Below are 26,586 nucleotides of genomic sequence, written 5' to 3' on the forward strand. Positions count from 1 at the left end.
AAATATATAAGAGGGCGCGCGATAAATATACGGCTTGAATTGATTGTACGTATTTAAAGGTATTCCTTCAAGTTTTGATTATTTTTCAGATTGAACGAAAACAGGTCGTTCGTGGCGTGACTTACCCTGGTACCTAATTTATTCGATCGACAGATCGTCGAAAAATAGATGTAGGTTGTAGCTAAAGTTCGCAAGTGTGAATTTCAGGCGACCACACATTCACATGCGAGCATGTGACATCTTTGAGATCGGAATTATTTTTTCTCAAACACTGCGTCGTTCTTGAATACGCTGCTACGAGTGACGTCATTTTGGGAGACGTGTCAAATCCTTTTTTAAGAATCGTCATGCTGTAAATTTATGGGCGTGGTAGTTAGCTGCAATCTACTTCAATGAATATTGCAATATATATTCATTGCTCATTTTTTATTGGTACGAATATGGAACCTATTTTGAAAAGTTTACAATGCCCAGCTTTAAAAGCTTTTACTTAAATTCTGAAAATATTTCCCGTGATAGAAAATACAAAATAACGTGCTCAAAAATACTGTCACATAAGCTTCCTATTTTGAGATAATTAGCTCGAAGCAAGATCACGCGAATTAACTCCAACGTAAAAGATACTCATCCTTAAGCATAAATACGCGAAACGACTGAAATGCCGGGGGTTACTGAAACAATATATATATAATGTAGCAGTATATATTTACGATATGATATATGCTAATTAAATTGATACTTACGCGTAAGTAGAATACAATTGATGTGACACTTGAATAATTCGAGTCCAAATTACTGGGAAACATCTATGGGGAAGTGCAGGGATAGCGAACCACTGACCCACCGTGTCATTTTGGTGACCCACCAAGTCACGAAATAATGCGAAGTACAAACCAATATTTTAGGGATAAGAATGATAGAACCGAACTTATTCAATCTAACACTAAGCGAACTATACTATGTACTACTATACCGATACGTAGCTATTGGCAACAGTGATGCTATGCAGCGTTTCCCAAACTATGGGTCGCGACTAGGGCTGGGCATTTCGAATCGAATAGTAAATTATTCGAATCGGTTCAGAGCTAAATTTTGAATCGCCACCATCTTGTTTTTATCTTTCCGCTAATGGTCGAGGTGAATTCCCCAATTTTTTTCTCATTGGAGTCATATTTTTTCAACGAAATTCTAACATATGACTATTTTCTGTAGTGAGTTATTGATAAAACGCATTTGTTATTCTGTGTGAACGCTCAGTAATTCCTTTGTTGAGAGGACCAATTACTATAATAAAGTCGCTCACAATTATATATTTTCAAGTATTCGAGATTCGATTCGAAAAAAATTATTCGAGTTGATTCTGAAATCACAAGGTATTCGAAAATGCCCAGCCCTAGTCGCGACTAGGGCAGGGCATTTTCGAATATCTTATGATATCCGCATGAGTTCAAATGTACGGTCACCCAAGAAATCATCTCGGTCCGGGTTCAAGCGTATGTACATATGCAATGCTCAAAACCGCACAACATGAACCCAGGATTATGAAACTTACGACGATAAGATACCACAAGTTTCTCATTGATGAAGACTTTTGGTAAACCTATAATCACATTCTTGTATTTAATGATACTACAATACTTCTTGTTTCGCGCACAATGCCAAAGTTTGATCTTGAATGACAGGGATCTCAGGGTTACTATTACAACTCAGATAAATGTGACGTTAGGCCGAAACGTAACAGTTGTAACGTTACAGTTGGTATTACGATTAGGTTGTTGTTGTGCAATTTTCTTTCAATACCATTCGGAATTAAAATGATTCCGTCTGAAGGATTCGAAATGGTAACCCATTAACTAATTTTTTGACAATAGGCCTACTGGTGGTGAAATGCATGCAAGCGAAAGAAAATCAGATGCTGAAGCCAGAAGTAGTGGAAGAATTTTTCGCGATGAGTGGACTTGTAAGTTTGGAGTAATCGATCGTGATGGTAAAGCTTTGTGCTGCAATTGTAACAACATTATTGCTCTTCGTTTCTACAATATTAATCGTCATTTCGAGAGGATTCATGGTAATTTCAACCTGATGAAAGAAGTGAAGCGATATAAACAGCAAAAAAATAGCTTCAACATATCCTCTGCTAGCTTCCATGTTTCTCCTGTTATTGATATACATGGAAAATCACTTTCTGATGGTGAATATATAAGAACAGTTTTCAGAAATTGCTTAGAAGCGCAATTTGAAGATTTTCCTAAGACGTCTGATACCCCTGGGGTAGTGTATACGATGTATATAATTATATTTTACAGTCTACCGGAAGCATAGTTGATCTGAATGTTTGTGGGAAAAGTCGCATATATTTATGGAAGAACCCACAAACAAGATGGTGCTAGGTCAATCTATAATTTACTGGTTGTTTGCGATTCTAGTTCAAACATATTGATTCAGCCTTGTGCCGAAAGTATATTCACATAAAACTATTTTTAATGCAGTATAAACATTGTTGTATAAACGGCTGGATAATAGGTATATTTAACAACGTTACGCTTTTTTCGAAAAGTTCATCTTGAAATGGATTTTTGGAAATCAAATCCATTTACATTTGAATTGCTACTTTAGTCTGCCGAATGATTTATTCCAAGAAATCTTCTTTGCAGTCAGTGCCACTGAACTTTTTGTGGCAAATTTGATTTCTATACTTTTTGGCGTTTACCGCTTGCATGAAGTAGACTTCGTTTGCGAGATTCGAATTTTTAAAAATCAAATCTGCCGAAATCGAACGCAAATTTTATGTCCCGTTGATGACGTAGTACTGAGAACTCGTCGGCGTAATTTTGCATCAAGTCGAAGGCAATTATAGCGTTCTGTGAACTAATTTCGAACCGCATGCCAGTTCTATTGGGCGGTGGATTTGGCAAACGCTGCAGTGGTTTAAATAACTACCAATATCTTTAAATAAAATATCGTTGCATCATTAGAAATTTCAGCAAACTCAACGAATAAAATACTAAACCATTACTGGTCATTCTACGTTTACCTGGTAGAGTCTACCAGGTAGACTATCACTCTCTTGGTAAATGTACCACCCAGACGCTCAAGTTGCAACTTAAAATATGTACAAAGTTAGTTTATATAGGGGTGTGACTTGATTATACATTAATTGAATAATAAAACATACTCCAAAATCAGTTCTCCAAAGCCTATTGACGGATAGTCAGTACCGGTACTTTCATTACATAAAACGACATTACTTGATCTTCTTACAGGATATACTATTTCTGAACAGAGATACGCAAAAAGAAAAAATGCCCGGGGTTACTGAAACAATACATCATTTACAATTAGATTGGTACATTACGTGAATTGAGTATGTCTGGGAGCGCTGGATACAGCGCCGGATTAGCCATGCACGTGCTTAGGGCACCAAGCTAAGAGGGGCACCACAGAAATATTAGAGCAGAATTTTATATAGTTTATCGATGTTTATTAAAAAATTATGAGTACACCAGACGACTCAAACTTTAAAATGTTCGCTTATTTTTCGTCTTCAAGTATCAAAGTAATCTTCTTTATTGAAAATAAACACTGAAACTTATTTATTGGACACGAAATTGGCCTATGAGTCGTTTTCTTGAATTGTTGCTGTTTTTTATTTCTAGTATTCTCCTTGTTGCTGCATTTTTGTTTTAAAAAAATTTCTTTTATCTTCAACAATTAGACCAATGAACTATTTGCACTATGTGGCGGTTCCACGATCGCATTTCAACGAATTAGTGGTCAGCGAAGTCGGGAGTTTTTTGATAAGGTAGACCAGGGTGGTCCAAATCCCGTCAAGCTGATACATTCCGTGCGGGTCACAGAACAATTTTAGCGTATATTTGTATCTAATGGAGGAACGATTTTAAGTTTTTTTTTTAGCTATTCCAACTGGGGTTAGGATCCCGAGATTCAAACTCTTTTCCTATCGCTTTGTGCCTTTATTTTAGTAGTAATAAAAGCACTCCTCTGTTTTCAAGCGTCGGCCATGTGACAGTAGTGACGAAACGCAGAGCCGACTTAACGCTGCACAATCCATTCTTTTTTAGCTAGGTCCCGAAATACCAACTTAGACGGACTTGGTTGGTATTTGACGATGGCACTAACCTTGCTCACGCTGCAAGTTTTTAAATTACTCAATATAACAATTCGTAATAAAATGAGTGTCGCGCAAGAAAGGTGACATAAGGAAAACACAGCGAAAACGTATTTCCTTGCCCATCACAAAGTGTCTGGTTTGATTTCAAATAATATCTGTCACGAAAGAATATAATTTGAATCGACAGTAAACGCGAGATGCGCAAAATACAACGGTAATTGTCGGAATTATTTTTAAGATAACTGAAAGCTTTATATATCTTCTTTAAAAGAACGTCACCAATGCCACATATTAATAGTCTGGTTAGAACGATAAACTCTCGCTGTTTATTATATTTAAAGTAAGTAAACTCGCGATATTTCGATCTCTTTTGAATTTTCGTCTATTTGCGATCCGCGCGACCTCCTCAAAAGTTCTTGCGGTCCTTCAACCTAGCAACCGTGAACCACCCTGAGGTAGACTACTAGGTACCGTAAAATTTCAAACCACAGTTATGACCCTTGGTATTCCGATTCACGTTGAAACTGGAGGCATGAATCTTTATCGTCACACTTCCTCAGGATTAGAGCTCAACCGATATATCGGCCCGATATTGCGTGTTTGCCGATATATCATATCGGCAGTAAACTGTGGATATATATATATCGGCTATATATAACAGTAAAAAACCTAAAATTGTTCGTAAAAGTTGTTTTATTTACTGTTGGTTATGATTATTTTTATTGGATAATACACTTGTGTGGTTTATTGTTTTTATATTTAAATTACACATGAGGGGGCACCAAAGTCTTCAGTGCTTAGGGCACCAAAGGGGCTTAATCCGCCCCTGGCCGGATACCATGAACGACCATAAATTTGCGCTATATGTAGGCTTACCATACGTCCCGATTTAAGCGGGACAGTCCAGCATGATGAATCAATTCTATATTGGTGCTGTTCGGACGTTCACGTGAATGTAATATTGAACAACGATTTTTCAAAGGTGTTTCTACAGAAAAGCATGCTTGGGCGAATAAGTCAATTCTCAATGCTTGAAAACGGCAGACTATTTCATTATTCTTTTTGCTGTACAAAACAAATCTAAATTCGGGTCATTTGTATCGTTAGCGTCTATTCCTTTCTAGTTTTCGAACTGAACCCGATATATAGACGGAGAATATGCGCATGAACTCTCGGTGAAAATATGGCCAATTAAGACAGCCGGGATGGCTTAAATGTAGGCCTATGTAGTAAAATCGGAAACTGTAAAGTTACAGGAGGCGTCCCGCTTTGATGTCGAAAAAATATGATAACCCTAGCTATAAGGGACCAGATCTATCATATAATCAAGTTTTGTAGGGAACCAGACCCTATTAAAAGTTTTTGAAATATCCAAAGCAATTGAATTCCCACGTGTGTATTATATATTTTAAGTTATTAACAGTTAATGAACCGAATTATGCATAAAACCACCTAAAATAAAAAATGTACTTATATGTTGATCTACGTCGTGGCAGCGGACTCTTCTTCGCAAAAAGATTCGAGGGTGAAATGTGAGTTAAGTTTTCACCAAACTTTAAAGTTTAAAAGATGATATCCAACTATGCTATGATATCCAACAGCACATGTTAACATAAACATGCATATTCCGGCCTAACAAATTCCACAGGGAATTACTTTACATAATGTCTCGCGCATACCAGACAGTAGTGACAGACAGATAAGTAGGCCTAAGTTATTACATGCTTCGTCAAGTAATCAGGGAATAAAATTAATAATACAACCGCTGTTAAACTTTGATTTTTCAGTAATATAGATTTACGCAACTTCGCTCAGAACAATGGCCCGATGCCACGAATATAATTGGTCACTATCGGGGAACTCGAAAAGAATTAGTAAAACTGATAGGCAAAGGATATGAAGCTCAACTTTATCGATGCGAAATATTTTATATTTGTGGTGTTCAAATTTTATTCAAACTCCTTTAGCAATACATCTTTTACGATTAACGTTCAACTAGATGACTGTTGGTGTTTGGTATTACCTACTTGGAAACTGCTGCTAGTTTGTGACATAGTTTAAAATGCTACAAGTGGACAAACTGTGCCATTTCCAAATTCCTGCACCGGAATACCAGATTATAGGGAGAGTCAGTCAGTCAATCATTTATTCGTCGTATCAAAAAACAAATCACAAAGATTGGTAGAGAAAATAAATGAACTAGTAACGTTAATTGTACGACAAGAGTCGCGAGGGACCTGGTTTAAGTCTTCAAGCAGCGACACCTATAGCGTTGGCAGGGGTTTGGTGTAAAATAGTTGCTTTCGCTTCAAACGTTGACTATGCAATAGTCATGATGGTGAACATATTTGACTAAAACACAAATATTTATGGGAACTCAAAAGCGAACGCAACTTTGCTAACATATATAATAAAATTAGTAAAAGATACAAATTGAGAGGAATTGACAGCACAGGCAATTTTGAAAAATCATGTTAATAATAATTAGATAGAGAGAAGTTAATGAACTTTAGAAAAAAAACTTGCAACAAAGACTATTTAGAAAATCATATAAAGTTTATATGCATGTATACTACACTGTAAAGAAAATAAAGAGTGAAAGCGGATCATTCTACAATTAATGCAAATGTGTGTTTCAGTGTATGCCCAGACTGGCGACACAAAAAGCCCAAAATGACTCATTTTCCTTTAGATCTGACATCCGTAGCCTGTAATATACATCAATGTTTTGGTTTCGTGTAACTTGACTAACGATATCATATTAACACATGAGAGAAGGCATTCGTTGTCTAAACGCACTTGCATCACTGCAATTGCGGATATGACGCTGCATGCGGTCCTCAACGTTATTGTGAACGGGCTGGAACAAGATTGCGGCTACCGGTAGTTCCAATTCCACTCCATCAGCTCGCAAAATTTGAGTATTTTAATGGTAGTAGTCTAGTCTTTTAATGACTGAGCCAGTTCAAATGCGAGTTATTCGCATGCATAACTCGAGTCGCGTGTGTAATACTTTGACGCTGCTCGTTAGTTCTCGTTACACATTCTGTTCACTATTATTCAATGGAAAATTTTATTTTCAGTATCTTGATACCGTAGACTAAATTAATTGTACGCGGCATCGTAGCGGAACACCAGGTTGCTGAGATGGCTATGAAACCTGCCTTCAATCCGGTATGCCTTTTTTACTGTTAGGTCATAGTTGTACAGTATTTAATAATTAACCATATAGTCAAAATACAATTTGTTATCTGTTCATTCCAAGCTCGCCAAATAGAATAACTCGAAATTTGTTGTATTTGATGAAATGCTATCGCCAAAAAGCAAGGAATGTTTAAACTTCACCATTAACATCTTAATAATGCTTGATACCTGGATCCGGAATCTCGTTTACATATTAAATTAAATTTTTTCAAATTATGTATATGTATTTCACAGTCTACCGGAAGTATACTGGATCTGAATGGAATGTTTGTGGGAAAAATCATATATATTTATGGAAGAAGCCACAAGAAGGATGATGCCAGGTTATTCTCTCATTTAATAGTTGTTTGTCAAAAAGAAGTATTTAAATTGAATTATTACCCCTTCATTCATAGGTGTCGCTTCTCGATAACCCGTAGTAGTGGTTGAAATGTAATTTTTTACTTCGTTCTGTATGTACAATGCGTATTTTCCGTGTGGTGAAAAAATAAACTACCAATTACCGGATTAGAATTTTACTAGTTCACTGATTTATTTGTATCAATGTATTTACGATGAAATAACAGAAAACTAAAATTGAACTCATCGATAATAAATCCGACGAATGAAACGTCTAATGTATTTATAATTTCGACTACCATAATGGGTTTTATATTGCTAGTTTTGCTGTTAATCTCCTGTGTGGAACGGGTGGAAGCGAAATAGCACTACATGTGAATCCACGTTTTGCTGGCAAGGGCGTTGTTGTAAGAAATTCTCGCAAAAGTGGAGTTGGGTGGGAAAAGGAAGAGCGAGAACCGCTGGATAAGTTCCCTTTTAGCAAACCAGGATCTCCCTTTGGAATTTGGATAATTTGCCACCCCGACGCTTACGAGGTACAAATATTGATATTTTAATCATAAATGGAAGCCATATATATTTGCTACTGTTTTTTGACTGCTGTTGTTTTATCCCAGATTCGATGTAACCGATATAAGTCGTATGCAACATTCAAGCACCGAATGGCGCTCAACTCTGTCACCCATGTTCAGGTGACTCAAGATTGTGATGTCAGCCTCGTGTGCACTGGTATAAAGGGTCTGGTAAGTAAGGAAAGTTTAGCTGAAACAAAAATATCAATGTATTCTCTTTCAACAAAAACTTTGAATTTTGATCCACTATGAATATGGAGACTCTTATGATTGTGAATATTGTTTTGTACGAATTATAGTTGTATATATCATATTCGTACCTGAGGTGCAGCAATTTAACTCCAAAATTCGAAGCGTTTCAAAATCACTAATCATGTGTTGAAACGGCTGTGATTCGGTAATTTCATCTTCTGTTTCTAACACTGATGCTTGCAAGCGCGTTTTCAATAAATGGTTATTCACATGATTGCGCTCTGGGAGTTGTACAAGGTTCGATAAATCGATTTCAGCGACAGCATATCCTAATGTTATACAAAAACAAGCTGCTACTGCTGATAACTTAAGTGTCTTGACTTGAGTTTTTTCCCTCGCGACGAATACCTCGATTTCCCTTTTCAATTAACCAACTTGCGTATTCTATTGTTTCGTTGTAATTGTGTTTTATATTTCAGGAGATTCCGATTCAAATTCTGGAAAAACCGGTGAGTAATGTCCTATGACGCTCTTACGTGTTTAAGATTTATACAGACATGAGTAATATTGTTTCGTAGGATGTAGGTGCCGTTATCAACCTTCCTATACAATGACGGTCTAGAGCAGAAATTTTCAATCGGGGTTCCGCCAGTACAGTCCAAGGGCTCCGCAAATTTCCATTTAAACCCGAAAGTCTGTATTAATATACAGGGAGTCCAAAAAGTTTCGCCCAAATATAAAGTCTTTATAATCAAATGTTTGTTATTTGCCTGATTAATATTCAGCCTGTATCTAATTGGATGTAATAGATGTTGTAGTCACCATTTATCATACAACAAAATTTATTCAAGTCAATTATATTCCAAAACTTCTCTTTTGCAGTCAGGGACGTTAAACTTTAATGTTCCAGTCTTTAATATTCGAGAACATTCTATTACTTTCGCTGGAAAGCCAACGAGCTCGGAAGGAAGGTGAATATTACTATGGTTGAATTATCGTTCTATATTTATTATAGAATACGAAAGACCTCAGTTATGACGAATGTAATATAAACGATAGTAACGTTAATTTACAGATTTTCAGTAGACTTCGTGGGCGGGGACAATATTCATTTTCATTTTAATCCAAGAATGAACGAACAGCAAATTGTACGAAACAGTAAAGATGATGGTGGCTGGGCCAAAGAGGAACGCGATCTGGCAACACCGTTTCCCTTCTACCAGGGTGTCCCATTTCAGGTCAGTTTTGTTGAAGTAAGAAAACTTCGAGTATGAAGCGTTGTCTGTGTGTTTCAGAAATTAACATATATACGGTAGCTAAATGTATAAAATCCTTTCGTCAACCAATTACCTATAATTACAGGTGAAAATAAGCGTGGTGAAAAAGGGCTTTGATGTAAAAATTAATGGCTCACACGCTTTCCTATTCAAAAAACGCCTTCGATCATTGAAAAGGATTAGAAGGATTTCCGTCAACGGTGACGTCGAGTTGGAGAGAGTGACATTTTCTGGATAAAACTTTCTACAATCGGCGACAGGGAATCTGGCGTTTTCGGAGAATTGCATTTCATAAATTTGTATCTCTCAATAGAACGTACTTCTTGTGTAATCAGAATAATATTGAATAAATGTAATCCGTGTTCGATTATTGTTGAAAAGTAAATATTTGTGAAGACGGGTCAGTTCATATCAGATGCATAATCAACAAATGAAAGTATTATTTGCGTGTGCAGATTATTGTGAGTTCTACATCGGGACATACGAATACACACACGGACCGTTCTTTCGATATTAATATACCGACAAAACAAAGCAGCAAACTGCCCCTTTCAATTTTTTACGAATTCAGATGCCGCACCGGGTAAAGAGAACTCTTTCCTCACGGCTCGCTTCGGTCGGCGTCGAACTTAGAAGGACCAGGGGAATCCGACTGTTTAATTAGAACAAAGCAACCCCGTGTTGACGCGATTTCTGCCCAGTGCTCTGAATGTCAAAGTAAAGAAATTCAACCAAGCGCGGGTAAACGGCGGGAGTAACTATGACTCTGTTAAGGTGACCTCTGTAATAGGGGAAGCCATGTGTCTACCCAGAGCCTCCACGTGGCGAGAGTCGGACAATGCCTTGGGGCTATTTCACTAGGGTAGCCAAGACCGGGTGGGCTTTATAGTCTCTTTGGGGTTGCCACCCCCTTTGGGACCTATTCAAACCCGGTACACGTACAAAACAAAATTTCCACAGAACCCTCTGCCACTACAGGGGGATGTGGTTTGAACCCAACCGGGTGCCTGACGAGTTGTAGCAACCTCTTGCCTTTCCCGTGCCCTGACTGTGGCCGTGAATTTACCACCGAAACCGGCCTTGGTTTGCACAGGAGAAGTAAGCACGCAGCGTTCCACCAAGATCACGTCCCAGTACGATATCGAGCGAGGTGGAACCACAAAAAAGACTTTCTTCTAGCCAAAGAAGACATACGGCTAGAGATGAAAGGCATAACTAAGAACCGATATGCCCATCTACAGAAGGTCCCCCCTCACCGCACGGACAAAAAGAGTTGAATTTAAGAACCTTTAAGCGATTTGTCGAAGGACGTAGCAAAATGATACGATCGAAAGGATGATGCAGATGAGAACGAAAGATCTGAAAAACTTGAGATACCGAAAAGATCAGAAAATACAAGAAAGATCGAAAAATTCACAGATACCAAATACAGCTACCTTGACAACTCCGTCCGTGCAAAAACATCCAAAAGCGGCTGCCCCTGAAAGCAGTTGGAAAAATAAGATCTGGAAATATCTCGACTCTCTGGGAATATTAAACAACAATTCCTGGGGAGCCCCACTGTTTGACGGGACCGTCCGCCGTCGTCTCGACGGTGACGAATTAAAGTCTTTACTTAATGAGCACGCTTTGGAGATGACCTCCCGCTCATCAACCTCACCACGTGGGTCAAACCGACCCATAAACATCCAGCGGAAAAGATGAGTAACCGGCAGAAGCGCAGACTTGAATACAAGAAGGTTCAAACTTTGTTCCGCAAAAAGAGAACCTCCTACGCTAGCTGGTACTGAGTGGGAGATGGAAACATAACATCATCGAAGGGAATGAACCTAGCAAACCAGAACTAACATCGTTCTGGAAAAAGACCATGGAGGCTCCAAAGACGGAAGATAACCGACCGGTTACCGCATGGGAGGTGATTGAGCTTATTACAAAGAAGGTAGTCCTCAACACTGTAAAATGACTGACCGAATCATCACCCGGGCCAGACGGTATCTTTCTGCAGATGCTGAAGTCCATTCCCTTACCTACCTTCGCCAAGCTGTTCAACTTGTGGATGTTGAGCTGCAGTCTGTCATGTGTTGTGATTTTGTGACGTGTCGGTGGACGGCGCTTTGATTAACTGCTTTAAAAGTTCACCTTTGTGTGACGTATTTGTGTTAGGCCAATCACACCACAAGTCGATGGACACATAGAAGCTATTGGTTCTTGTCTGTCGGTATCTGTCGTTGTCTGTTACTACCTGTCACTGTATGTAGCTATCTCAGTCAATGTGCTTCAATGTTAAATTTTTATCGTTTGATTGTGTTGAACTGATGTTCTGGAGTGGTCAAAGAAGAGCCAGAAGATATGATAAGGAATTGTTTTATTTTCAAAATGCGTGACCATGGTGTAAAAGAGAGACTGCTTCGAGAAGATGAACTAACGCTTGTTCAAGCTATAGACATGGCCAGAGCTGCAGAGACGTCAAAACAACAAATAACATAAAATGGATAATTACTCGAGTGGGTCGTCTGGTGACAACATTAGGCAATCAAAACACAAGAGCTCGTTCGCCAAGACTGGTTCTACGCGACAATGGGAAAACGTAAAACATTGTAAATGTTTGCATGTCCAGCTTTCGGAAAGAAGTGTCGATTTTGCAAGAAGATTGGACATTTTGAGAAAGTATGCAGGACAAAGCAAGAAGACTATAAATCAAGCAAAGAAAAAGTAGTTAGCTTGATCTCTGAAGACGAAGATGTTTTCGGTCGTTAGCGAGACTGAAAAGAAATGGTTCGTTGATTTTAAAATAAACAAACACTTAGTTAAATTTAAACTAGATTCCGGTGCAGACTGTAGCATAATGTCAAAAGAGACTTTTGATGAATTGCGTCTGAGAAGATAAAAGATTAACCATACAAGAACAAACCTGAGGATGTATGATGGACGTAAGATCAAAGCCTACGGTAAGGCCTCCATACTTTGTTCCTATTAAGGGCTTACAAAAATATTGACATTTTGCTTGTTAATTACAATGTCCAACCTGTTCTTGGTTTACCTTCATGTATGGAATGGGAACTTATAAAACGTGTAAACGCCTTTACCAGTGGTGCGGTAGAGATCAATACGACAATGTTTTTACCGGGTTAGGCTTGATTAGTATGTCCGAATATAAAATTACGATAGATCCCAATGTAACGCAGAGTTCCGATAGCCATAGGAGATCCTTTGAAGTCTGAAATTGATGAAATGGAAAAACTTAATGTCATTAAGAAAGTAAACACTCCCACTGACTTGGTTAATAGCATGGTTATGTTTCGTAGGAAAAATAACAAGCTTAGAATTTGCATCAAACCGACCGATTTGAATAAAGCAATTAAAAGATCTCATTTTCCTATTCAGTCTATCGAAGATGTAGGTCGCATGCCTAACGCTAAAGTTTTCAGTGTTTTAGATGCAAATCATGGTTTTTGGCAAGTCAAATTGATCAAAGAAAGCTGTAAGCTCTGTACTTTCAATACGCTATTTGGAAGATATTGCTTTCACGTTTGCCATTTGATATTAAGTCTGCCCCAGAGGTTTTCCAACAAATTATGACTCATCTTTTTGAAACTCTGGAAGGTCTAGAACAGTGGTTCTCAAACTTTTTTAGTCCCATAGCCGCATTTCAAATCTCAAAGTTATGAAGAGCCGCACACAAACAACGCAAGGTAAAATTGCAACAAACCTTAAGCGCATATTTAAAATACCAAGTCATCGTAACAACAACACACGTAACAACTAAGGCTGGGCAAAATATTTGTATTATAAAATATTTGAACAGCATTTTACTATTCGAATTCCGGTACCACGTGACCTGCGCAGCTCTGCTTGGATACCGAAATCGCGCGTCTCCAACTCAATCGTGAATCGTGCGAGATTTGGCGACGGCGCTCGCCATCAGAAAAAAAAAGACAAATTTGAAAAGTCGTTGTCTTTGCGTTATAGTGTTATATGCTTATCTTTGCACCAAACGTATCGTTTCAATTCCATATTTTGCAAAAAAACGTACCGACCGTTATGTAAATTTAGAAACGTCAAACCAGATTAGGTATTAAAATAAATTTCCCAGATTTTAAACTCCGCATGCTTGGGGACATGTCATTAGCCATTTCTTGCATTACCAAACATAAAGTTGATTAAAATTAAATGTTGAAATGACTTGTCGGCGTTTCCTTGTGAAAGAGGCGATTTTAGGTCGTTAGAAAACTCTAGTTATATAAATAGCATGGATTTAAAAATGACCAAACGTTTTTCCAAAAGTTGGTATGAGTTACTTGTATGAAAAACATTCATTAATTAAGTTGTAACCAGATAAGAAATGTCACGTCCTACTCCCTTTAAAGCACTTTGTATTAGCTCTTTAGTGATTCCTTCCATCCTTAGCCAAGTTTTGTTTCGAATATGTAAACATTTTACTCGACCATGCATGGCCGTTGAGCCAAGAGTAGAACGTGAAATCCTTCGTGAATTTCGATGTAACAATGCACACTGATCATCATTGAAAATGATTACAATTGTTAAATTTTGAAGCATTAGGGAAGTAACTAATAATTAAGCATCAAGGCATGACATAATCAAAATCACCAAGTGAAGTGCTGAATTTGCAAATTCCGTAAAGAATATTGAGCATTACTCAGTATGTATTTTAGCTATATTAAACCATCGGGGTGTTGTTTTGTTGAAAAAAAAAATGTTAAAACTTGAAGGAATTAGGTATAATTAGCGTCTGACCCTCTATTAGGCACAAAGGCCTAGAAATGCCTTTATTGCCAATTTATTTAATCGCTATTTTAAATCAACATTCAGGATTCACGCAATCGTAATTTCGCTAGGTTTATCTATCTAAAACTAAAATAACACGAACCCGATAGAAAAGCATGAAAAACTCAATTATCATTTTAATAAATAACTGCATCTCGGTTACCGTTCACTTTAAACAGGCACGGTTAATTTACAAGCGGTGATAAGGAAGATCAAATCCAAGGCAGAGGACAAAACACAGAATAAAATTAATTTGGTTTTTAAATCAGCCCCTAATGTCTTCAACAGCTGTTGAAGACATTAAGGGCTGATGTGAACGCAAGGGTATACTAGAGAAATGAAACTTCGATATCTGGCGATCCCTTATTCTTGCAAAAAACGAGAAAGGGCAGGAATATAGAATATCAACTTTAGGATATCGCCGCCGAAACGATCGCGGTGACAAAGAAAATCAGCGATTATGATGAAATTAACCCTTAACCAGTAAAAAACGCTTTACTGCCGACTTTTCAATGTTTCTAATATTTCCAAATTCAAAAAAAGATTCGATTTTGTCCACCCCAGACTAATAGCCATTTAATTTGGCTTTGATTTCTAATAAGTTTGTCAAAGCGGGTCGTAATCGTGGAGGATGCAAGGTGCAGTAGCTGCTTGAGATGATCGCCAAATATTTCGGGACTATTTTCGATTATTGGAACAAAATTAAAATGCTCTAGAAATTAATAAAATCTTTGAGTTATTTGATTTATACATAATATTCGGAAACGCGACAAAAACTGAAAATCAACGAAAGCAAGCCAATAATGATTACAGCCATGTTTAAAATCTTTCCAAGTGAAAAGTGTCAGAGTAGCCGCGAAAATGCAGTAAAAAATACAGTGGCGTCACTATTGCATCTTGTAGATTAGTTAACGCTACGCAAATAAACACGGGGGAATCTATTCGATCAACTAATAGACTTCCGCATTTTAATTTCAAGTCAATGATTAGTTTTCAATTAAAAATTTTCTTTGAAAGTAATTAATTTTGAAGGCAATAACAAGAGCCGCAGGAAAGGTTGTTGAGAGCCGCATGCGGCTCCAAAACCGCAGTTTGAGAATCACTGGTCTAGAAGTTATCATCGACGATTTGCTAATTTGTGGCGAAAACCTAAAACGGCATGATGAACGTCTTGCCAAAGTTCTAGAAATTGCCACAAAAAGTAATTTGAAACTATGTAAGACAGAAGTAAGTGTCAATTCAGACTCAATGAGGTGAGTTATATTGGACATTTGCCAACTGATGAAGGTTCGAAACCCGATCCAAATAAAGTCAAAGCAGTTCACGATATGACAGTTCCATAAAATGTTAAAGATCTTCAACGATTTTTGGGGGTAATAACTTATTTGACGAAAATTATTCAAAATCTATCTCAAATAGCCGCTCCTTCGCGTATTCTTTTGGAGAAAGCTGTTTCCTGACATTGGGAACATGTGCATAATAAATCATATAATGACTTGAAATCTGCTATAACAGCTGCTCCAGTGCTGAAATATTTTGAAGTAACAAAGCCAGTGACACTTACTGTAGATTTCAGCTCCAAAGGTATGGGTGCAGTTTTAATCCAAGATGGAAACATGTTGCATATGCGTCAAAAGCATTGACAAAATGTCAGCAAGGGTATGCTCAAATTGAGGAAGAAATGTTGGCGATTACTTTTGGCTGCGAGCGTTTCCACGATTATTTGTATGCTAATAAGCTCGTGCATGTAGAATCCGATCATAAACCACTAGAGTCCATATTGAAAAAGCCAATATATTGTGCACAAACTCGTTTGCAGAAAATGATATTACGAATTCAATCCTATTCTCTCAATGTACGTTATAAACCTGGTGGTCAATTGCAGATCGCAGACGCCTTGTCAAGGTCTACCCAGGAATTGAACGGAAATGATGAACAAGAATTTGACGAATACGAAGTACACGTGCTTAGTAACGGTAGAATTTCAGAAAACATTTACCATAAACTTGTGGGAGAAACCAGCAAAGACCCCGAAATGCAAGATCTATACAAAGCTGTAATGAAAAGTTGGTCACAAAAATACGAGGTAGGAAATTTCACTTCCAAATTTTGGAACTTTTGCAATGAAATATCGTATGCTGATGGTGTTTTATTCAAAAGCAAAAGCATAATCATTCCTCAATCAATGAGAAAAATGAATAGAATTCATTATGCACATCTTGGAATAGAGAAATGTAAAGCAAGAGCACGAGGTTGTGTATTTTGGCCTGGTATAAATTTTGATATCGAGGAAGCTGTATCTAACTGCATTACATGTTTGAGATACCAGAGAAATAATCGCAAACAACCATTGATTCCACACAAAGTCCCTATCAGGCCTTGAGCTGTTGTTGGAGCAGACATTTTTTATTTTGATGGCAAAGACTATTTGCTCGGCGTTGATTATCATTCGAAATATCCTGAAGTTGTCGACAAAACTAGCTCATCTGTAATAAGAAGTATGAAGAATATTTTTGCAAAGCATGGTATTCCAGAAAAACTTGTTGCAGACAATATGCCCTTCCATAGCAAGAATTTCCATAAATTTTGTCAAAATTGGTAAATTAATTTGGTCACATCTAGTCCAAGATATCCTCGTTCTAATGGTTTAGCAGAGCGTATTGTTCAAACAATGAAAAACTTATTGAAAAAGGCCAAATTTTTTAATCAAGATTTTTTTCTTGCCGTTTTAGAGTTTCGATATATTCCATCATTGAGATGAAAAAGTCCTCAGCAGAAGTTCTAATGAGCAGAAAGAATACGTGGCCCGGGAATCGGGGATCTCCGCAGATTAAGTTCTCCTCCATCACCATCAACTGGAGGGGATGCTGGTGCCCACAATCAGCAAGAGACCTCGTATACGTGGGCATCAGGAGGGCAGACCTCATGTTAATGTCTGTGCGTACCCTAGAGCAGGGGTTCTCAAACTTTTGGTGTCGCGGAGCCCTTGAAAATGTTGACTATTATTCACGGAGCCCCAAAATAAATGTTAAAATAGTTACTTTCAGATTAATATTTCTTTCCTAGCAAGTTAAAAGTACTTTACTCAATTTAAATGCTGAACCTTTTTTAATACAAGTCATAAATATATCTAAATTTCAAACATGAAATTATATATACTAAAGCTGTAAATTTGACACTTGACAAACATACTAATAAATTAGGGGTCGAATCTTTTCTATTTTGACATTTTTGGAAGACTTAGAAGGCCGCTAATAATGTGCGCGATTGCATTTTGTTACAATCGCCGATTTTTTCCTCAGCGTGGCGGCGTGTTTTTGAACCTTCATACATCTTTACGCCGGTGTTTATTCTCTCTAAATCAAAAATTTCCCTCGGCATATACATGTATTGTTACACAATGACGACTTTAATTGCTTATTTGTTCTCGTGGGGAATTATGAGTTCAGTGTGAAAAATATGTTACCATTTTATAGTCATCGGCGACGAAATGCTAAACATAATAATTTATGAAGATGTAAATCCGCAACCCAAATTTCTTGATTAAAAAGCGGCAGTCTAAAATATTAAAACTAAAACTCAAAATGGAAGATCACACGTTTGGTTTCAGTAGACTCCCCTCAGATTGAAAACGCTTTTATAGATATTGTAAATCACAAAATTTGCTGTTATGTTAGATTTTCATCGTAGTAAGTGCGAAATCGAAACAAAGTCAATTGTGCGCGCGATGTACCTTTTTTCCCGTTTTGAAACTACCGACGAAGCCGCACGCAATCAATTGTGCGCGCGATTCGCGATGTACCTTTTTTCATTCTGAAACTACCGACGGAGCCGAATGCAATAAAATAAATTTCAATTGTTCGTATTGTGCCCAGACATTGTGATTTTTTAAACGACGATATCTTGCTTAAAAATAATCTCAAGTGCGAAAGAACAAATCAAGTTTGGCAAATCCCAAGATCGCAAAAATACGACTCCAATTTATTTATAGTTGGCAGTTAATCACATATCTTATGTTATTTTAGAATAGTATTCCTTTATTTTAGTAATCTTAATAGTAATCTCGGTTCAAACGTGAGTAAAGATAAGCACAATTACATTATAACGACGAGACACGTTAATTGCTCGCATCGGTCATGGATTGAAAATTTTACGCAACAGAAATCTCGTTATCCGTTTTTTTAATCGCGGAAGTTGCGCGGAAATTTCCGATTCCAATTTTGAACCACCTCCCTCTTAAGAATCCTGGCTGCGCTCCTGCTTATAAATAATGTCATTTTTTAATTCCGCCTCTTTGCCATATTTATATTGTTGTCAGATTTTATCAAAGCTGTTATTGCTTCTTTAAACAGTCACCAAATTATTAAGTACTTTGAAAAGTAATCGAATAGCTCGTGGAGCCCCTGGGTTTCTCTCGCGGAGCCCTGGGGCTCCGTACGGAGCACTTTTAGAACCTATGCCCTAGAGCAGGGGTTCTCAAACTTTTGGTGTTGCGGAGCCCTTGAAAAGGTTGACTATTATTCACGGAGCCCCAGAATAATGTTAAAATTGTTACTTTCCGATTAATATTCCTGAGTAAGTTAAACGTACTTTACTTAATTTAAATACGAAACCCTTTAAATAGGGTTAATACAAGTCATAAATAAATCTAAATTTCAAAGATAAGTTGTATATACTGAAGCTGTAAATTTGGCACATGACAAACATATTAATAAATTAGGGGTTGAATCTTTTCCCCTCTCGACATTTTTGGAAGACTTAAAAGGCCGCTAAGAACGTACGCGATTGCATTTTGTTACAATCGCCGATTGTTTTCGTCAGCATGGCGTGTTTTTAAACCTCAAACATCTTTACGCAGGTGTTTATTCTTCCTGAATCAAAATTTCCTGCCTCCCCTCCTCCAGCCAAAAGGCTGCGCTCCTGCCTATAAATAATGTCATTTTTTAATTCCGCCACTTTGCCATATTTCTAGGCTATATTGTTGTCAAATTTTATCAAAGCTGTTACTGCTTCTAGGAATAGTTTTAAATTAGCCAAGTCGGTATTTTAAAAAGTAATAGAATAGCTCGCGGAGCCCCTGGGTTTCTCTCGCGGAGCCCTGGGGCTCCGTACGGAGCACTTTGAGAACCTATGCCCTAGTACAAATAAATTGGAGTCGTATTTTTGCGATCTTGGGATTTGTTAAACTTGATTTTTTCTTTTGCACTCGATATTATTTTTAAGCAAGATATCGCAGTTTGAAAAATCACAAGGTCTTGGAAAAATACGAACGATTGAAATTTATTTTAGCGCATGCGGCTCCGTCGGTAGTTTCAGAATGGAAAAATGGTACATCGCGCGCATAATTAATTGACTGTGTTTCAATTTCGCAGTTATTACGATGCATAACCGAAGAAAACCTAACATAACACCAAATTTTGTGATTTACAATGTCTATAAGAGCGTTTTTTTCGTACGTGAGTCTGCTGAAACAAAACTTATAGTGCTATCTTCCATTTTGAGTTTGGTTCTAATATTTCAGAATGCCGCTTTTTAATCAAGAAATTTGAATTGCCGATTTACCTCTTTATTAACTATTATTTTTAGCATTTGGTCGGCGATGATTATAATATGGTTACATGTTTTTCACATTGAACTCATAATTCCCCACGAGAACGAAAAAGCAATTATCGTCGTCATTGTGGAACAATACATGTATATGACAAAGGAAATTTTGATTCAGGGAGAATAAACACCTGCGTAAAGATGTTTGAGGTTTAAAAACACGCCATGCTGACGAAAACAATCGGCGATTGTAACAAAATGCAATCGCGCACGTTCTTAGCGGCCTTTTAAGTCTTCCAAAAATGTCGAGAGGGGAAAAGATTCAACCCCTAATTTATTAATATGTTTGTCATGTGCCAAATTTACAGCTTCAGTATATACAACTTATCTTTGAAATTTAGATTTATTTATGACTTGTATTAACCCTATTAAAAGGGTTTCGTATTTAAATTGAGTAAAGTACGTTTAACTTACTCAGGAATATTAATCGGAAAGTAACAATTTTAACATTATTCTGGGGCTCCGTGAATAATAGTCAACCTTTTCAAGGGCTCCGCAACACCAAAAGTTTGAGAACCCCTGCCCTAGAGCAGTGGTCTTCAAACTTTTTGAGACACGACCCCATCTACAATATTATTACGTATGATAAGCACTCGCGACCCCAAGTTATATATATATATATGTTCACCTACACACACGAAAAAAATATTTATCAAATGCGGAACCCAACAACAACCATATTTAATCAGTGTGAAGAATGCGACTACTTCCTTCCAACGAGATCTTGCATTCGTGGCTTAATGTTGCTTAAGCTCAAACGCAAATCGTGTTCTACGTTTAATCGATTTCGGTGCTTTGATTTTAGCAGACTCATAGCACTAAAAGTCAGGCTTTCAAAAAGATTGATCATACGATATTTTTCTTTTATGTTTATCAGCCATTTAATAAATTGTAATTATCAATATGACGGTAGCCTGGAAAATGAGGCTTTGCAGTAAAAGCAACGGCCACTATACAGTACATTTAAGACACAATAGCGATTTACCTTAAAATATAAATTACTGTCGTTAAGCAATAGCCTTATTATAAAAGAAGTCACTCCAATTCGGAATATAGAAACTTGCTAGCCTATGTAACGTTATTTAACTTAACAGTGCAGACTACACGCTGTTGTGTATTTGTGTCATAGAACGCTGTTTTTCACACGGACTAAATTTGTGATTATGATGTCATAATTGATTTATCGTAATTGCTCTTGATATTACCTATCTGCGTGCTTGTTATTCATTCTTTTGTTTGAAGTATCTAGCGTTAAGCCGAGAAGTCACACACATAATAAAAGAAAAGACAACGATGGGCACTCGGCGACCCCAGAAATATTTAGGGCGACCCCCCCACACTTTGGTGACCACTGCCCTAGAGCAGGGCTTCCCAAACTAGAAGTCGCGGCCCTACAAGGGCCGCAAAACGAATTTTGGGGGCCGCAATAAGAACACCAATTTTACACAAAGTACTATGTCTATTGCACTTTTTCAGACTCTTAATTCGAAATACAATTATTAAAACGAGTGTAAAAAAATCTTACGATTCCGAGTGGATACATCATCTTACCGTGTTTCCCCCCAAAAAAGACAGTGCCTCCAATTTTTCTTTCGAAAAATAATAATGGGGCTTATTTTGATGGGGATGTCTTTTATTTTCATTTTTTAGTAACAAATTAGAGAATTACGTGAATTTTAAATATACAAAATAGGAAAACTTATTTTACTTATAAATTACACGTTTTTATTTAAAATAACTGCTAAACAGATTATTAACCATTAAAAAGGAGTAGAAAAGATTTCCTGCAATCGACTGGGTCAAAAAAAAATTTTGCGCTATCGAGTAAGTTTTATTTTAAGTGGAGGGCTAGGTCGCATTTTCCTATTTTCGGGGAAACACGGTAGAATCCTCGCGCTTGCATAACAATGTCTATATACTGATCGTGAACCCGATTTGATTTGATTGCACAACGATGCCGGCTTCAATCGTTATGCCAGCGGTTCCCAAAAGCGCTTTGCTAATAGTCCGGCAGATAAGGGGACCTTTTTGGCCCAAGTTTGATTTCAGACATAAAGTTTTTTTTATCTGTGATTATTCATCTTGGGGTCATTGCCCATCATTTCTACATGGGTGTGGAGTTTGCAGTCTTGAACAATTTTTTTTACGGCTCGATATGTGTAACAGTGTTTTTCGTCAAACCTGTGCATCATAATGACGCACAACCTGAACCATAACCTGTTGCAATACTATGTTCAGGTTGTGCGCAATCTTGGTGCACAAACTACGCAAGCACCAAATTTACTAGGAAATAAAATCAAAATCTTTTAGGTATTTGTTGAGCCCAGCTTTGGGTCGAGACCCATATACAGTATATGAAAATACTGTCGAAACATACGCGTAAAATAAAGAGTACTATTTCAAAATACTCGTTTTTGTTGTAATTAACAATACAAGCCTGGTAATGCAGTCGCCAGTGGTTCAAGTGGATATACACCCGGTGGAGAACAGTCAATTATTTGTTAGCGAGAATTGTTATGCAGCGGGATGATAACGACGAAGCAGTGAAAGATAATGATATCACAAGAACAAGAATGAGAAAATTGCTACATTTTATAGTATATCCCTGGGAAAGAATGTAGTTCATTCTTATGTTCCATGCCAATGCTTTTCAAACTACCAAAGACTCTCAACACTTTTACTTCTTCTCTTCTATAAAAAAACATTATATTATTATGTATATGTTATTATATATTCGCATTTCCATCTGTTTGTTCGTGCTCCCAGATAACCGATCAGCGGCCTCCAAGGAGGACGGGGTCCCCTATCAAGAAACCCTGTCATAAGCTAAAAAAAGGCGACCATGCTTCTCTTGCCTGTTGTCATGCTGTCCCTGGAATTCAGCTACAACAAAAATTTCATGAAAACGGATTTTTAAATTTTATTAATATTCTCAACAATGAATGATATACAGGTGGTAAAATGCCAAGTTATTCCAACAACATGATCATGTTTTTGCAATTTACAACCAATATTTTGTATGTAACTTTGTTTGACAGAGCCCCAAGAGCCCTAACTACAAATATCAAAAATGTGAGGCCAAAAAAGTCACACTACAACATTGTCAAATGTGCTGTATTTACGATAGATAACAGGTTTACCAAAAAGAATTGAAAAATGAAAATGAAAAATGGTAAATTAAAGATCAATTCAGCAATATCTACTTGGTGATATTGCATCTGTTGATGATTTTATGTGTTTGTTTCGGAAGTTTAATAACAGAATTAACTGTGGTTGTTGGGAATGTTTTAAAAAAAGGTTGCATGGAAAAAAAGTTTCACAAAATGTCAAGGTTTGATAGTAGTAGAGAAGTAGAAAAATACTCCCATGTTTTTTTTTCTCATTTGATAACCACGACACAGAACTTCCCCGATAAGTATACGCAGCAATTGCGAGAAGCAGAAATGCCAAGATGGGATTTCATCGCATTGCAAACCAATATTAGCAATTCTTATATATATTCGCGCATTCCCATCTGAACAGCGTGGAAAAGATTATACCCATCTACACACTTTAAGAACTATGTCAGATGAGCGTCATATTATCGAATATCAGTAAAGGAATATTGCAATGGGAAAAGACATATGAGGCGGAACTTTCAGTAGTATGCAATCAAATAATCTTATTGTAGAATATAACTTTAAAAACATTTCGTCACGCCAACTGCAGTCCGAAACTTTTTTTCTCAGGCTGAGCGCAGATACCAATTGGCACTTATGTAAACTGGTAAGACTGTAAGAGGAACGCGATGGATCAGATACTAAGAGTATCCATCCCCCAGCTGTCATTTGAGTGGGTACTGCTGTTTTTATTGCAGATGTTACTGATCTTTTTGTATTAAAGATTTACTGGCATCACCGATTTAAGGATGTTGGAAACCAACACGCAATATTACAAAACTTACTTTCAATACGCGGTTTGAATGAATGAAAAAGCTGAAACTAATATTCTTTAGAACAGCATACAAATTCTATGGAATGGAATCATACACAAAAACTCGTCAAAAACCTATAGCTCAATAATCAAGTGGAATTTGATGCATGTGCGCGTTACTACGTACAACCGAAGCACGCAGGAAAATGTGTGTGATGTACTAGTATTCAAAACGTTTGACTCAACTATGTTGGCATAACAGGTGCACATCTCGATTTCGCATACGCATACCTTCTATCTCCACAAGGGGTTCCATTACATTTGAACCCACGTACATTTGAACCCATGGCAATAGCACCTGTATGCTATTGCACCTATGGAATTTTTTTGGTTTTTCGGATAGTTGAACCCACACTAACCCTAACCCATGGGTTTTAGCACCCGCATATAGATTGAACCCGTGGATATACACATGAGTTCAAATGTACGTGGGTTCAAATGTACGGTCACCCTCCACAAGGATATATTAATTTTGCCAAAATCAATGTAGCTCTGAAAGGTTGCGGTTCTCCCAAAAGAAAACACGTTACACATCTTTAGATACCAGTGGATGGTTTTACATGGCCTTGTTCCTTGTTCGGAGTGAAAGACGAGGTCAAATATTCCAATCCAATTCAACTAATAAAATATTTCCCAAGTCCCTAAGCTTAAACTAGGAAAACGAAATGCGCGCGGCAACGCAAATGTAGTTTGAAGAGCGCAATAGAAAGTGGCTAGATACTGTCGATGGATCTTGGCTTGTATTAGCGAAATAAACTACCATTTATTCTACTAAAATTGAATTTCTGACATTGTAAGGAGATTCAATGTTACTATGTATGCAAAACTAAACCATGTAGTTATGAAATAATTGTTTTTAACAAAAGGGCTCTCCTGAAGTATTTGTACCAAGATGGCGCACAACCTGAATATTGTATGCTTACCAGGTGGGGGTTCAGGATGTGCGTCATCTTGGACCGAATACTTTAAATCCACTTAAAAAAAATTGCTCAACATTATATACTCCACACCCACCTGGGTATCATTATATATGTCATATACATTATATCTAAACAATAAAAAAAACTTTATGTCCCAAAACAATGTTAAGGCCCGATTCTGCCGGACTATAAGTGCGCTTCGAAAATTAAGGGATATCAACTAATTTATGATTGCATATTTTATTTATTCTAAAGATTTTATTGTTTCTCATCATCGTAAATGATGTATAATATGAATCAATGATTTCATTTCACCGCTCTATATTGTTCACTTTTTGTTACGTAAAGTCTATTGTTACGTAATAGTAGAGGTAAACCCTATTTGCTGCAACATGAGTGATTTTTTTAGCTTCTTAAAGAAGAACACGGCGGAGATAAGTAAGAGAAGTTAACCTCTCGCCTGTATTCTTTAGGTCTACTACTTGTTTATAAACTTTAAAAGGCATAAAGTGCACATTGACGATGATAATTTTTTTTTTTTAGCTGAACGCAGCATATTTTCGTGTAGTTTTTCCTCTGATAATCTAGTGCTGCACGAACCGCTGCATTATGCTAAATTTGATCTCTGAAAGTGAGTAATAAAGCCTGATAAGGATCATGCCGCCGGTGGCCAGACATCATAATTCATTATCATTGAGGCCTTCAATCGACAAACATTAAGCCACGGCTGGACTTGCTGCAAAACATTCGCACTCATCACACTGAATAATTAAGTAGTGTTAATCGGAGTAAAAGTGAATTTGTTATCGAGTAGGCCTACTAAAAGGTGAAAAAATTGACTGTGTCAAAAAAAATATTTCGAACTGTTTAGCATTATTAACGTGAACAGGGGCCGCGAAAAATTTTAATATTTTGAAAGGGGCCGCGAGCCCAGAAGTTTGGGAAGCCCTGCCCTAGAGGACACCTTCTACATGTGCAACATCGGGAGAAGATCCTCGGGAAGGCAGGAGGAGTAGCCACATAATGACGACGAATGCCGACCAAACTCAAGATGGAACCCGATGAACAGAATTGATTGCAACAAGCTCCGGTCGATGGAAGAAGAGAAGAATTATGACTTATGTATATGTTGTTGTGTATTTGATATTATGTATACGTTATTTTGTAGAGTGTAATATATAGGGCCAACGAGGATAATAAAAGCTCGCGCCCTTTTTTTAACCTCTGTAACAGGGGAAGCCACGTGCCTATCCGGAGCCTCCTGTGGCGAGAGTCTGACAATGCCGTAGGGCGCCTTAAACAGAACCCAAGGTATCCGAGACCGGGTAGGCTTAAAAGTCCCTCTGGGGTTACCACCCAATTTGGGACTAAAACCAAACCCGGTACGAATATAAACGATACAAAAATGTTCACTGAACCCCTTGCCACTACAGGGGGATGTGGTTTGGTAACTACCGGGATCCAAAAGAGTTGAGGGAGAACTTCTTGCCTTTCCCGTGCCCTGACTGCAGCCGTGATTTTACCACCACTCCGGCCTAGGTTTGCACAGGAGAAGGCAACACGCAACAACGTTCCACCAAGATCATGTC

General features: G+C 37.5%; 1 protein-coding gene across 1 annotated transcript; it reads left to right on the forward strand.

The window, feature by feature from the left end:
- Positions 1-7,215: 7,215 nt before the first annotated feature.
- Positions 7,216-10,083, forward strand: LOC120340949 (galectin-6-like). Its single transcript, XM_039409352.2, has 8 exons — positions 7,216-7,306; positions 7,571-7,659; positions 7,998-8,211; positions 8,293-8,418; positions 8,919-8,948; positions 9,322-9,410; positions 9,515-9,677; positions 9,802-10,083. The coding sequence occupies exons 1-8, from the start codon at positions 7,280-7,282 to the stop codon at positions 9,952-9,954; spliced, it is 891 nt and encodes a 296-aa protein (XP_039265286.2). The 5' UTR covers positions 7,216-7,279; the 3' UTR covers positions 9,955-10,083.
- Positions 10,084-26,586: the final 16,503 nt, after the last annotated feature.

The sequence above is a fragment of the Styela clava genome, chromosome 14, assembly GCF_964204865.1.
Source record: "Styela clava chromosome 14, kaStyClav1.hap1.2, whole genome shotgun sequence".
Taxonomy (NCBI): domain Eukaryota; kingdom Metazoa; phylum Chordata; class Ascidiacea; order Stolidobranchia; family Styelidae; genus Styela; species Styela clava.

What these genes read in the sequence shown, in the direction of transcription:
- LOC120340949 (XM_039409352.2), top strand. Translation starts at nt 7,280, where the DNA reads ATGGCTATGAAACCTGCCTTCAATCCG. An exon ending in GCCACCCCGACGCTTACGAG is followed by an intron (nt 8,212 to 8,292) that starts GTACAAATATTG and finishes GTTTTATCCCAG; the next exon opens with ATTCGATGTAACCGATATAA. An exon ending in CCAACGAGCTCGGAAGGAAG is followed by an intron (nt 9,411 to 9,514) that starts GTGAATATTACT and finishes GTTAATTTACAG; the next exon opens with ATTTTCAGTAGACTTCGTGG.